At 40.0% G+C, this 13,659-nt stretch overlaps 1 protein-coding gene across 1 annotated transcript in view; it reads left to right on the top strand.

Annotated features, from left to right (window-relative positions):
* The window catches only part of COL21A1 (collagen type XXI alpha 1 chain), a 125,719-nt gene extending 112,792 nt beyond the window's left edge, over positions 1-12,927 (top strand). Inside the window, exons 23-30 of the mRNA XM_083607517.1 lie at positions 462-497; positions 1,877-1,921; positions 2,321-2,353; positions 5,802-5,948; positions 6,047-6,101; positions 6,921-7,121; positions 10,280-10,357; positions 11,569-12,927. Coding sequence (XP_083463643.1) covers positions 462-497; positions 1,877-1,921; positions 2,321-2,353; positions 5,802-5,948; positions 6,047-6,101; positions 6,921-7,121; positions 10,280-10,357; positions 11,569-11,756 — 783 coding nt within the window. The 3' untranslated portion in view covers positions 11,757-12,927. The remainder of the gene's footprint in view (positions 1-461; positions 498-1,876; positions 1,922-2,320; positions 2,354-5,801; positions 5,949-6,046; positions 6,102-6,920; positions 7,122-10,279; positions 10,358-11,568) is intronic.
* The last annotated feature ends 732 nt before the right edge of the window (positions 12,928-13,659 follow it).

Here is a 13,659-nt window from a genome sequence, read left to right as displayed (position 1 = left end):
TTTTGTGTTTTACTCTTATTCATACTTTTTTAAAAAAATATTGACCGATAGAAATCAGTGCATTAAGAGGACAAGGATCAAAGAGAAGCACAATTGATTATTATTTTATTACAAAGAAACAGATAGAGGGGAAATTACTGACTGAGATTCTAGATGAAAGTTGTCCAGTCTTGGACATTTTGGATTAGTGAGACTTCTAGTGGCCATTATGTGCATGAGATTGCACAGTGCCTTGCCACAAACAGAAACACACTTACATTAAGATTTCTGTTCTCATTTTCTTTCACAGGGATCTTGTGTAGTTGGAAAAAGCCTCTGTGGCTGACAGTTTGATGTTTTGTGACTCTAGTGTAGCTACATATATTATTACTTATATATTATGTATTGCTTTTATTTCACCTATGTGTATAATCACTGTAACTTACATTTCAACAGAAGTTGTTTTTTTCTCTTCTTTTCAGGGAGATAAAGGAAACATTGGGGAAAGAGGCATCCAGGTATAAACTTTTCAACAGTTAAAATAACTTGGAATGCCTGCTTGCTGTAGATAGTTCACTCTATATGGCATTAGTATTTTTAAATGAAAATAATTACTCTTAAAAAAATGTCAGAGCATGGTATGTCCCACAGACCAAGCAGTAGCCAATGTGGTGTCCTCCATATGTTCTTGGATTAAAGCTCCCATCAGCTCCTCAGCTATAATGACCAATAGTGAGGGATGATGGGAGTTGTGCTTCAGCAACATCTGGAGGGCAGCATGTTTGGTACTCCTGCCACAGATCACATCAAGCATGCTGAATTTTCTACAGCATCATGGTGTAGTCATGGTGTTTGAATAAACCTCAATAGTCCAAAACCTCAGTAGTCCAAAGCCTGATCTAAAGGATTAACCATATCAATCTGAAAATGAAAAGTTACAATCTCATTACAGTAATATTTTTTTAACTTAAAAAATGGACGGAGACATAATTCTTTAATAACCCAGCTAGGTTTGGGTTGATTTCTAAAGGAGAAATTAAGCCGCTATTACTCAAAACAAAATTTAGTTCCTAAAGGCAGTTGGGTAAAACAGGCAATTTATCTTCAGCTTCATGGAATATTTGATCATTGTCAAATAGCAGAAGATTGACTGAATGACATGCCAGTTCTTAATTAATGTAATGTTTTGTATGTGGTGCTGCCTTTCAAGGTCAAAATATGTTTGTGTGTGCAGGCGCACGCGCCTACACACACACACAAACATATACAGAGCTATTTTTCTAGGAAAAGAGGTGCCAGAACTCACCATGAACACCTCCCTTGTTCTCTTATGGAGCCTACCTGAGAGGTACCAGAACTGAGTTCATGTGAGTTCCCCCATGAAAAAAGCCACACACATCTTCAGTTTGCAATTGAAACAACTGGTTTTCATCTCTAAAGCACTAAATGGCCTAGTTCCAGGACCTCTGAAGGATGCTTGCCCCAAGATGACTCTGCCTATCTGCTTGATGGCATCAGAGGGTATTTTACCAGTCTTTTCCACCTTTGGCAGTGAGGTCTGTGGGGAAAAGAAAGAGACTTTTTTGTGGTGGTGATACATCTCCTTGGAGATGATAACACCTCCTTGGAGATGTCCAACTAGTGTCTGTTGTAACCTAGTTTAAATGCTCATTCGAACCATGCTATTTCTAATTCTGCTGTTTTGTTTTGTTGTACTTGGGGGCTTTACATTTCTGATGTGTTGGTTGTTGTTTTTCTACAGATAGTGGATGTATTGTATGATTTTGGCTTGTCAGTTGCCAGCTGTTTTGAAGTATTGGGGGAAGGGGCATGTTAATAAATGCAAACAACACACTTTTTCATATAATAATTATTTTGTAATGCCTCTTTTTTAAAGGGTCAGAAGGGAGAAAGTGGCAGATCAGGTACTGCAGGCCAGAAGGTAAAACTTTTTTCCTTTTGAAAAGAATTGACAAAAATTGCCTCATTACTTTCCTTTAGCAAAAGCACCTTCTGAGCAGAGTAATACTAATAGATCTGGAGCCAAACAGGGCACATATCTCTGAAATAGGGTGCCCTTCTTTCCTCTTCCTTTAAAATTACAGAGTGAGTTTGGGGGAAATGTTTTGAGCCCTTAGATAACAGCATCAATAAATATTACATATCACTAGATGCTTGGCTAGCATGAAGCTGTGTTTTGGAGGGTATTTCTCTAGCATATGACATTTTAATACAATATTTATTTTTGATATAGTTTAGCCTTATGTTTGTAGATTTGAAACAGCATAGCAATAACTCAGCATCCGTTTATTAATATCTTCTGAAATTGTGATTCCTAAAGGGCGACACAGGATTAACTGGAGCTGAAGGACAGGTATGTGTTTGTGTTGCTGTTTTATATGCCCTGACATCTGCTCTCCCTGTCTCTTTGACTGCTTCATTTTAGCATACATTTTGTGCTGGCTGTTGGTTTTAATTTCGTTGTTAAAAATACTTTTGAGTGCTGTTTTTTTTTAAAAGCCAATAAAAAAGCAAGATACATGCTTTCAATAAATAATAAATATGTTGCCAGGTCACAACCTCCACTTTTCAGTATTATTATTTGTTATTTACGATGATTTTGAATAGTTTTTGATAATTTATCATTTGTATGCTGTGTAAGTGAATATAATATATCTGAAGGCTGTTTCAGATGGCATAATTCACATGTGCTCTGTGTTTTGCCTTTGTTTAATCTGCCCTCAGAAATATGTTCAAAACAAAAGGGATTTTTAATTTTTTTTATCAACTTAAGGATGTGTAGGGCGAGGAAAGCTTTAACGTTTTATAGAATTCATCAGGTAGAATGGAAAGGGAAAAAATGTTCAGCTATGTGCCAAGCATGCTGGCTTCCAATTGATTGCAGAAAGTTCACATTTAAAAGTAGAGAAACACATTCCTGATAGTGGGACATTGTAGACATAGCAGAAAGTAAGTGAAAAATACTAGATTTCAACAACTTTACTAACAATCCTTGTAGCTGGAAGTTAGTCAGCACCTAACGTTAATGGTGATATCCAACTAAGTCATACTCAGAGTAGATCTATTGAAATCTATGGGGTTAAGTCCATGTTCGTTATTGTCTGTAAGGTTGGAGTTAAGCGCATGTAATGGGGCTGGTGGAAGCTGATTTCCCTTTTCCTTTGCTCACCACAACAGCTTTCCTGGCCTCTGAAAATACTCCACTGAGGGTCAGAGGACCCTCTTGAATGGGTGGTTTGTGCTGCTGGGGATTGGAAAGGGATTCTTCCAATATCAGCTGGAGACACCTTCCGTGACCGGAGCTGCCATTCGTGGCAATTGCCTCCCCCTTTCTTTTAAGTTCACAGCAGCCTTGCAATGTAGACAGCTGAGAGACAGCACCGGACATCTAGGGAATGGCATAGTAGGCTTTAAACTTAGTCTGATGCTGTGTATACTCTTAAATAAATATATCCTGTGCATTATTAAGTTATGGTTTTATTTTCAGATTTTATGGCAATATTTTTTCTTGCAACTTTTTAAATATGCAGGAATCTTTTAACACACAGTTTTGTTTTGTTTTCAAATCAGTAACAATTTTAGCATTTTAAAAAAATGCATCTCTTTTTGTCTTGGCCAAATGGTAAAGGGTCGCTAAGAGAGGTCACAAACAGGATGTTGCTAGCTATTAAAAGCCAAATAAACGCTTCTGAAAAATATACTTTCAGCAAGCTTCTTGGCAAATTCTACAAGCTGTTAGTTTTCATTCACAAGCCTCACAGTAAAAACTCTTCTTTTTGGATATAAATACAGTAGTTCTAAGACTTTTCCACACTGGCAAATGAACAGTAAAGAGGACAAAGACTGTTGGCCAGTACCAGAAAGATAACAGAATCTGTTATTATTACTGTGGTTTTTGTTTCTGCAGAAAGGTTTAAACTGTGTTAAATTTGTTTTGCCCTTTGTTATTTATGGATGCTGCACAGGGGACCAAAACGCTGACAGTCAGAGTATAAATTGCCTCCATAAATAAATAGCACTCATTTTAATAGCGAACACAGATGTTGAGTGCTGACAGGATTGCAAACAAAGTGGGAGACTTTGGATGAATCGGCATGTTCAGAAAAACTTGCAAAAGTACAAGGAAGCTTTTTTCAAAAAAACACACAAAAAAACCCAGAAACAGAAACAAGAGTCTAATGAAGACCCGAGCATGCTCAGTAACAGTGGCATATATGGGGAAACAGAGAATGTGAGGGGTTGGAAGAGTAGAATCGCTTGTTTTCAGGGAATGACCGACTGGAACCCTGAACAGAAGCACTCCTTGTAGAAGGAAGAACATACCAAAACATTTTTTGAATGCAGGCACCACTTGTGTATACATACATTTGCATGGCTTACATCCATTTGATAAACAGTCAGTGCCAAGGGGGCTAAACTAACTAATCTGTAAGGGGCTACACTGGCCTGGTTCTCACATTACTCTTATCTGTGGTTTACTGAACCGCCTTTAACCCAAATTTGCATCTGGGGACCCATATCTTCTTTTTACCATACAATTGTATGGTGGTAGTGCTGCTATTGTCACCCACTTCAGATTAGACTATGACCCTGCAGTGGTCTCGACCTACTAGCTGAAGACCAAAGATTAATTTGAACATCTGAACCTAGCCCAGCAGCTTTGCTGTGGTTTAGTATAGTAGCCATGACAAACCACACTCATAAACGATTATTTGTTTTTGGTTAATAAACCTTGGCTTACATTAACCATGACTTAGCATTGTAAGCAAATTAGTCCATTGTGTACAAGTACCTCTTCCTCAGAGCTTTTTTTAAAAAAGTTCTTAATGTCTCCTAAGATGCTCTTCAAATAACCACCAGGTGTCTTATAAGCAAAAAGTCTGTATAAGGTCTGCCAACCTATTCCTGGCACATCTGTGGCTTTGCATTATTCCATTTGGCTAGAAAATTGAAATGGGGTTATTATACCCAGCTAATAAGATATATTTGAATAATATAAAAGCTATAAAAAGCCATAGCAAAACAAAATACAGAGGTTGGGAATGTTGTAATGATTATAGAATCTAATCCATTGTGACTGAAGTGGCTTTGGCTTTATTTTTAAAAATTGTAGAACTCATTGTAGGTCACAGTCCAGCATAGAAGTTAAGCACATTTTGAGCCTGTGGAAAAACAATGAGCTTAAACACAGGCAACTCACTTTGATGAGGCTTTGTGGCTTTAATTATTCCCCCTTTATTAACATAACTTCATTTAGTAATGTCCCCTGGACACGATTAATTATCTCAGTGGTTTTCCTTTCACAGCACCTGTGCCTCTGGGTTTTAATCTTTCCCAGCTTCCATGACAGGCTAGGTGGTCTCCTGTGGTTACTTTAATTGGCACATCATGAAAAGAGTCCACGGGGATTGTAGAGAAAACAATCCATTTTCTTGTTCTTGCACCATTCAGGAATGTTTAACATTGACTTAGTGTACCCTTCCTCAACCTGGTGCCTTCCAGCTGTTGTTGGGCTCTCAACTCCTATCAGTCACCCCCATTATATCCCATTGGACAGGAATGATGGGAATTGTAGCCCAAAACATCTAGAAGGAACAAGGCTGCGGGAAGCTGGACAAGTATATGAAATGTTTTCATTGGGATTTAGATGTTACTGCATACACAATTAGAGAGAGAAACTTGCTAATAAAAATTTTCCTTTTTTGTTCATGCATATTATAGCATGCATTAAAAAAAAATGAAAACATGCTCACCCTGAGTTGTCAGGTGTTTGCTATTGCAGTTATTACCTTTGATTTCAGAAAGGCGAGAAAGGAGATCCTGGCATGAGTGGCTTCACTGGGCAGAAGGGAGAACCAGGAGTTACTGGTTTGATCGGTCCACCAGGCCCAAGAGGAGGACAAGGAGAGAGGGGATCTCCAGGAACTCCGGGGGCAGATGGAAAACCTGTATGTATGCTGCCTGAGATGACTTTTTTTCATGCTGACCAATTTCTTTTAAAAAACGAGCCCATGTCACCTTTTTAATGCTTCTCTGTTCAATTTAGGGAAGAGGCTTTTCTGAAGAATTTATTCGGCAAGTTTGTGCAGACGTGCTGAGAAGTGAGTCCCCTTATTGATTCACAGTGCTGCACTGTAGTCACCTTGCTGGGATGCGCCTGTGTGAGCTTTAGGAAATTTCCTACAATGGGGTGGAGAATCTTTCTGGCCCAGTGAGCCAGATCTTTATCTCCCTGCATACCACCCTTGGGGGCCAATCTTGACAGGTGCTTGGCACATATCAAAGTTGATCTTGTAGGCGTAAGGGGAGATAGTTGAAAGGGCTTGCTCAGCCCTGTGCACAAGGCTTCTCAAATGCCTGAAACCAGCTGATGAGTGTTTGGGAAGCCCTGCATGCAAAGTTGAGCAAGCTTTTGGCAAGTGCCAAGTGTAGGGGTGGCAAGGTTTTTGCACAGGGTTTAGGAAGCAGGGTTTGGCAGTTCCTGCAAATCTCCTTTTGTTCAAGCCCTGCTTGAAGTCATCATATATGACTTCAGGGATAGAGCAGGTGAGCGTGGCTTGCCTGGAAGAGCCTTGCAGGCCAAGTGGGGAGACCAGGTTGGCCAAATCTGGCCTGTGAACTAGAGGTTCTCCACCCCTGCTCTACAGTGTGCAGAGATTTAAAGGGAATACATGGTGGGGCATGACACAGTCAAAACTAAGGAAATTTAAATATGACTGATCTCAAGGGGTGAACATGTGCATAAATCTCCCACTGTACTAAGTGGAGCTTTTTTAATTACTTGGCATAACAAGATCTCAATTTGACCAAGATACAATAATATTTTCAAACAATTTGATTTGGTTTGGGGTTTGGTTAGCTTTGTGTATTGATGGTGAAGATCCCTTTGGTCTAAGCATTTTTATCTGAATTCCCCTTAGCCCAGTTGCCTACAATACTTCAGAATGGGAGGCTACAACACTGTGATCACTGCCAGTCTCGTGGCCCTTCCCCAGGGCCACCTGGCCCACCAGGCCCACCTGGCCAAGAAGGTCCTCGAGGATTTCCTGGCTTGCCAGGAAATGATGGTGTTCCGGGCCTGACAGGAGCTCCTGGGCGTCACGGATCACGTGGACCAAAAGGTAATTGTCTGTATGCCTCATGAAACAAAATTCTCTTTCCAGCCTAGAGATCTGTACTGAATAGGAATTGAACTGGAGGGTGTGAAAAACTTGAGCTTGCACATTGTCAGTCAGCAGGGGCAACATGCTTAGTCACAGGCAATCCATAGAGCCTCCAGGTTGCATTATCTCTCCATTCTCAATCTGGCTCCTCTTCTTCTCTTATTAAAAAACTCAAAGGGATTGAAGCTGCCTTATACTAAGTCCATCTAACTCAGTGTGGTCTACACTGGTAGGCAGTGGCTCTTTAGGGTTTCAGAAGGAGAATTTTTTGTTACTGCCCACACTTCAATGGAACAAACCATGAAATAAGTCTGTAATACAATTGCTATTCTATGGCTTGATCCTATGTTTGGAAGTATATCTCGCTGTCTCAATGGAGCTGAAGCCCAAAGAAGTATGCATATTTGGAAAGCTACCTGCAGAGGGATTTAGGGCCTTTGAATTATAATCTTCACCATACTGTCTTCACATCAGGCACAATGAACCAGCAAGTTTCTACAGAGCTGCTGCTTTAAACATTCTGATTGTCTGTTTCTTAAGACAGTGTCTTTTACTAAAGACGGGTTCTATTTTAGTGAAGGAATATCTTACCCTCCACCTAACCAACTGCTAAAAGAAATGTAGATTATTTTGTTTGCCCCCTCCCCCAAAATACGTTCCATGAACCAAAAATTGTGGTGAAATGGTTGCACATAGCTCTGCTTACCATTAGTAGGAGGATTACATTAACACTTTAATTTGAAGTGCATGAAGGTTTACATTTCCGAATCCTGTTCCTTTCATGGTTCGATCCTATCATATCCATTAGGATACTAGGAGGAAGGTCTAAATCAAGAGAAATGAAAGTGTTACTATCTTTTAAACTGTCACAGCTTGGGCTTTGTTCGTTAAAACACATGCGTTTGCCCATTTTATTGACAGGTGAATTGATCAAATAAAGAAATAGTGCTTCTGTAACATTGCTTCAGGCATTGTCTGCTGTTGTGTGTGTATTCATTTGAACTGTACAGTTTCATATGTACAGTTTTTCTAGGACATTGGCGGCTCAACTTTTTTTGGCTTAGGGACCACATGAACTCCTCCTGAGGGTCGCATGGCAGCAATGAGTATGGCTGAATGTAGGTGTGACCACACCCCACGCTCCTACTTGAACACATGCACACCCAGCTAGGCAGCCAGTTCTTCATGCTAATCAGCTGAGAAAGAGGGATGTATCATTCCCCTCTATTTATCACATCATGATTTGTATCCCCATCAGGGTGTTGGGCTCTACATACCCCAGCGTTGTGTCTGTTTTAAATATATCTATATGTAATTATTTGTTGCTACTGCCACCAAATTTGGTGGGATCAGGGGAGGAAGGGGAAAAAATGCTTTGGTAGGCTGGATGAGTCCCCAAACTGGGGGTTCTAAGGGAAATTTGGGGACAGATTCATTCTCCCCCTGCCCTGTTAATCTTTATTCCACCTACTTGAGGAATTGGGTGCATATGTTTTAAGCTGGAAAGCCTGGGAAATCTGCCACTTACCCCATGAGAGCTCTTTTCTTCATTAGCCAAGAGAGAGCAATTATGTGGAAAGTATTTTTGATGAAAGCAAAACCACCAGAACCTATATTTTTAATCTGTTTAAAGAGGTACTATAAACGTCTGAACCAAACCAAACCAAACCAAACCATGAACAACCAAAAACAAAACCCAACACCATTAAAACAGCCCAACCCTATCAAGGAACAAATTTTTACATATGTCTACTCAGAAGTAAACCCCAGAGTGCAGTGGGGCTTACTCTGAAGCAAGTAGGTGTAGGGCATGCACCCCCAAACTTGGCCCTCCAGATGTTTTGGGACTATAACTCCCGTCATCCCTAGCTAACAGGACCAGTGGTCAGGGATGATGGGAATTGTAGTCTCAAAACATCTGGAGGGCCGAGTTTGGGGCTGCCTGGTGTAGGGTTACAGCCTGTATATTATATTAGATTCTAGTAGCGGCCTACTTACCTTTTATATGAAATATTCCCCAAGAGTACTGAGATTCTTATGCAGCAATAACAATGTTCTTATTCAGTAGCTGTCATTTTTCTCAAAGTTTTATGTACCAATGTGCTAATTGTGTTCTTAAAACTTGAACCTTCTTCTCCAATGGTCATTACATGAACTGAGTACTTTTTCAGTTATTATTGTTGCCTTTCTTTTCTACTTTTACAGTTTTTAAAATGTAATATATCCATGAACTACTAGATAATTTTAAGCACATCGTTAATTTAAGTATGTGGTCTGAAAACATAAACAGTAATTACAATGTGCAGTGTGGATACAATTTTGTCTGTTTCACATTTCAGAATTTTTATCTGATGATCATCTGTCTTCAGTGCATGTGAAATTTTTCACACCACTTATGATCTTAGCCTCTTTCATCATGATAGTTATTTTATTTATTGTGTTTATATTCTGCTCTATCAGAACTGTTTCCTTCATTTGATCCTTACGACAATCCTGTGAGGCAGGTTATGACTGAGTGTGAGCCCAGGGTCACCCATTGAGCTTCCAGTTGGGATTTTCACTTCAGTCTCCTGAGTCCTAGGGCACAATTATATCATATGTCGCCTCTCTAAATCTGCCTTTCTATCCTTAAAAAAAAGTACCATATACTCCTGATGCATGTTGACACACTTTGTTCCTGAATTAAAATTGGAGGCACACTTGATTTTTACAGGGCCAAAGGATATTTTTATAATGTGAAACTTACCAGCACTCAGAAAAGCCCATCACTGCATTTCTGCAGAAATTACTGATTTTGGCACATCTCTGATTGGCAGGAGGTGACACCAGAACAGTGACTCAGACAGACCTATGGACAGCCTCCTCTGAGGCTGCAGAATTCTGATGCATGTTTGCATGCAAAGTGGTTCAACAGTCAAATCACACCCAATGCAGAAAAGCAGCATAATTTCCCCTTCAGAATCTAATTAGATGGAGGCAGGGTGATAGTGTTCAGTCATGCCAAAATAGGAACTCTGAGCTTATGGGAATTCTCCCCCCCCCCAGTACACCGGTATGTCTTAGTGCACACTTTGGGAACTACTGACAATATGTATTTTATGTCTGGCACTTTACAGGACTACCAGGAAAAAATGGAGCTAAAGGAAGCCAAGGAGTTGGGGTCCCTGGGATGCAAGGACCTCCAGGACCTCCAGGTATTGTTTGGAGAAGCCAGAAAGCTTTGGAGCTAACGTGCTCTAAGATTGCACTTCTTAGCTGACCCTTTCAAAGAGTCACTTACGTTGGCTTTAGTGGGACTTTTCCACAGAAGCAGCCATCAGTACTGCGGCTTGGAATTTAAAAATCAAATCAGTAGATCATCTTAATGCATCTACATAGCTGGTTGTTCCTCAGGGAAAAGCTGGGTGAACAGATGAATTTTAAGTAGGCACCTTAGTACCAGTATCGTAGCTGCCTTCCTGATTATCATTGGGAGGGTAATCCAGGGGGCAGGTGCTGCCACATTAAAGGCCCTGGTCTTAGTGGGCACAAGGCTTGGAAGCTTATGGCACTATGAAAGGTATCCTGCCCGAGGACCAAAGTGACTAGGCTGGAGTAAACAAGCTAAGGTGCTTCCAGAGGTAACTATGTCCCAAGTTGGACAGGTCTCCACATAGAGGCAAAGGTCATCTCATCAAAACCCCTGCAGTGCCTGTTGGCAACCAGTGCTGCTCTTTCAGCACAGGTTTTATGTACTGTCAGTAGGGCAATCCCTTCTTTCTGCAGCATTCTGCACTAGCTACAGTGCCCAGGCTAACCTTAAGGAAAGCTCCACATAAGGTTGCATTGAAGTAATCCAGTAAAAAACCAGTGCCTCAACTACCAAAGTTAAACTATCCCAATTCAGAAACAACCGGAGCTGCCGCAGTGGTCAAAGCTTGCAGAATACACAATGAAGCTACCTGGGCCTCCGGTGACAAAGAGGAAACCAGGAGCATTCCCAAGCTACATATCTGCTCCTCTAGGAGCAGTGTAACCCCATCCAAGGCAGGCAGCTGGTCTATTTATCAGATCTGGGAACTGCTCACAAACATTGTCTTACCAGGATGCCATCTCACTTTATTGATGCACATCAAGTCCACTGCTGCACCTTAGCAGAGCTCCAGTTCTTTTTGCTCAGGGATGACGGACATCAGCTTTCTGGAAGATACCCCTGTGGCACTACTAGGGCTGCCTGGGTGGCACAGACTCCTCTCTTACTGCAACAACCAAGGCACTTTCATGTGTTATTCACGTCAGCGCCTTTAAACCTAAAAAAGTAAATACTTAATCAGGCAGGGTGGATCATGCTAGAAATCTTTAACAAATTGTAATACCTTACCGGCACTAAACACACTCCATGTATATATTTCATATATTGTTAAAGGTCCTGAAGGTCCACCTGGGATAAGTAAAGAAGGATATCGTGGAGAACCTGGGAAGCCAGGTAAAGATGGAGACCATGGAAATCCTGGAAATCCTGGACAAACTGGACCACCTGGCATCTGTGACCCGTCTTTATGCTTTAGTGTAATTGTAGGAAGAGATCCATTTAGAAAAGGACCAAACTATTAATTTGGGATGTGTTAGTGGCAGACTAGACCTGGTGCTTGTCTTCAACAATCTTTCAAGTCTCAGGAAGATGACTGGCAATAATCCTCTTTCCCAGAAACTAAAGTACCTCTGATGTGTAATGTAATATGGTAAAATATTCCATATTAAATTTAAGACTCTAAATATGTGTTGGGCCTATGGGCTGATCAAATAACATGCTCCCCCATCCAGTTAAGCTTAGTTATCACTGTACATTTAAATACAATGAAACCACATAGTTGTCTTTTATTTAAATCCCATTGCTATCAGTCATGACTAGCTTTATCTGGATTGGAGAGTGAATTTTAACTGAATGATACTGTTGAAGTCCATTGGCAACACTGCTGGAAGCCGGATTGGGTCCTCGATGTTTCATGATCAGCTGAATACCACTGTGAAGTATTTTCTATCCAGCCTAAATATGCAGCATCTGAATTTTAATGGAACATGGCTGGTTTTTATTTCGTTTGTCGATTTCATCCATTTGTGTATGTTTCATATTTTTCTGGTTAACGGTTTTCTTTTGAAAAATGTATGAATCCAAGTCTTTTTTTAATAAAAAAACAACAACCCCCATGTTGTCCTCAAAATAACCATGCAACTATCCAATTATACATTTCCATCTACAAGTAAAGAAACCTCCAGAGGCACCTTAAAAAACTTAAAAATGCATTTTTTTTATATAAAAAAGGTTTCTAATTATATTATGGCCAATTTTTTTTATCATACTGTTGCACAACCAAGCTTAACCATATTTAATTTTTTTCAGCTGACTATAGAACTGGGTGTTTTTGCTATGCTCCATAGGACTGCGGTTGTCAAACAAAAGTTTACAAGCTGTGCTTTATGCTTACTACATAACTACAGTGTTCTTTATGCTGCTTCTTTGTACATTTTAAATAAGGCATTTCTGTGTTTATTTTGTAAAACAAGATGCAATCAAGAAGCACTGCTGGCATCCTAATAAATTCAGTTGTACAATTTCTATCCGAAGTTGACGCTATTTTAAGCTTTAACGCAGAAAGTCTTTTATTGCACCTATGCAAAGCTTTATAACTGGCCTTTTGTTGTTGTTGTTTTCTGTCATTAGTAATATGCTTGACATTCAAGGTAAATTTTTTTTAAAGATTTTGTGGTAATAAAAGCAATTTTTCCACTTGTTGAGTTGAGTTTTTATTATTCATTTGAATTATGTTCTACAGAACATTATTCGCCCAACTGCATACCAACAAGATAAAGGCAACAATGTCCAAACTGGACAGCATTCTGCTCACACAAGGCCTGATTCCCCCTGGTAGAAACAACAAACACTGGTAACATTAAAATCACAGACCACGCCCCAGTAGGCGCTACCCTCAGGAGAGGAAGCACAAACTACCCCCTTCATGGTCCTTCAGCCCCATCCTAACCACAAACCAACTAGCTAAAAAGAGTCTCTTCAAAACTACTTTATGGACAATGATGTGGGTGACATACCGCCCCCCCCCCCCCGGGACACAATGAAAGCCATAATCAGATGAGCCTGCATAAAGGAGAGGGCATCCCTTAAAAAAAAAAGCTCCTCAAAAATGGGTAAATTAGAACAACAAATTACAACTATCTCATCAAACTACAAGCAGGAGCCAAAAAGCTACTTAAACTCATAGAACGAAAAAGAAGGGAAATTGACTCTCTAGAACAATGATTAACATCCTATACTCTAAACAACACTTTTACAAATATGGAGGGAAGAACTCCAGTCTATTAGCAAACAGATGCAGGAAAAAATAACTCAAAACAAGAATACATTGCGTCACTAAAAAAAGACCGTAACATAACATTCTCTGCCAAAATAAATAACCTCAGAATTTGCTGAATTTTACTCCAATCTGTACACCTCCCGCAA

Source organism: Podarcis filfolensis (assembly GCF_964270895.1).
Source record: "Podarcis filfolensis genome assembly, chromosome: 3".
Lineage (NCBI taxonomy): Eukaryota > Metazoa > Chordata > Lepidosauria > Squamata > Lacertidae > Podarcis > Podarcis filfolensis.
This window is presented reverse-complemented; position numbering and strand designations above follow the sequence as displayed.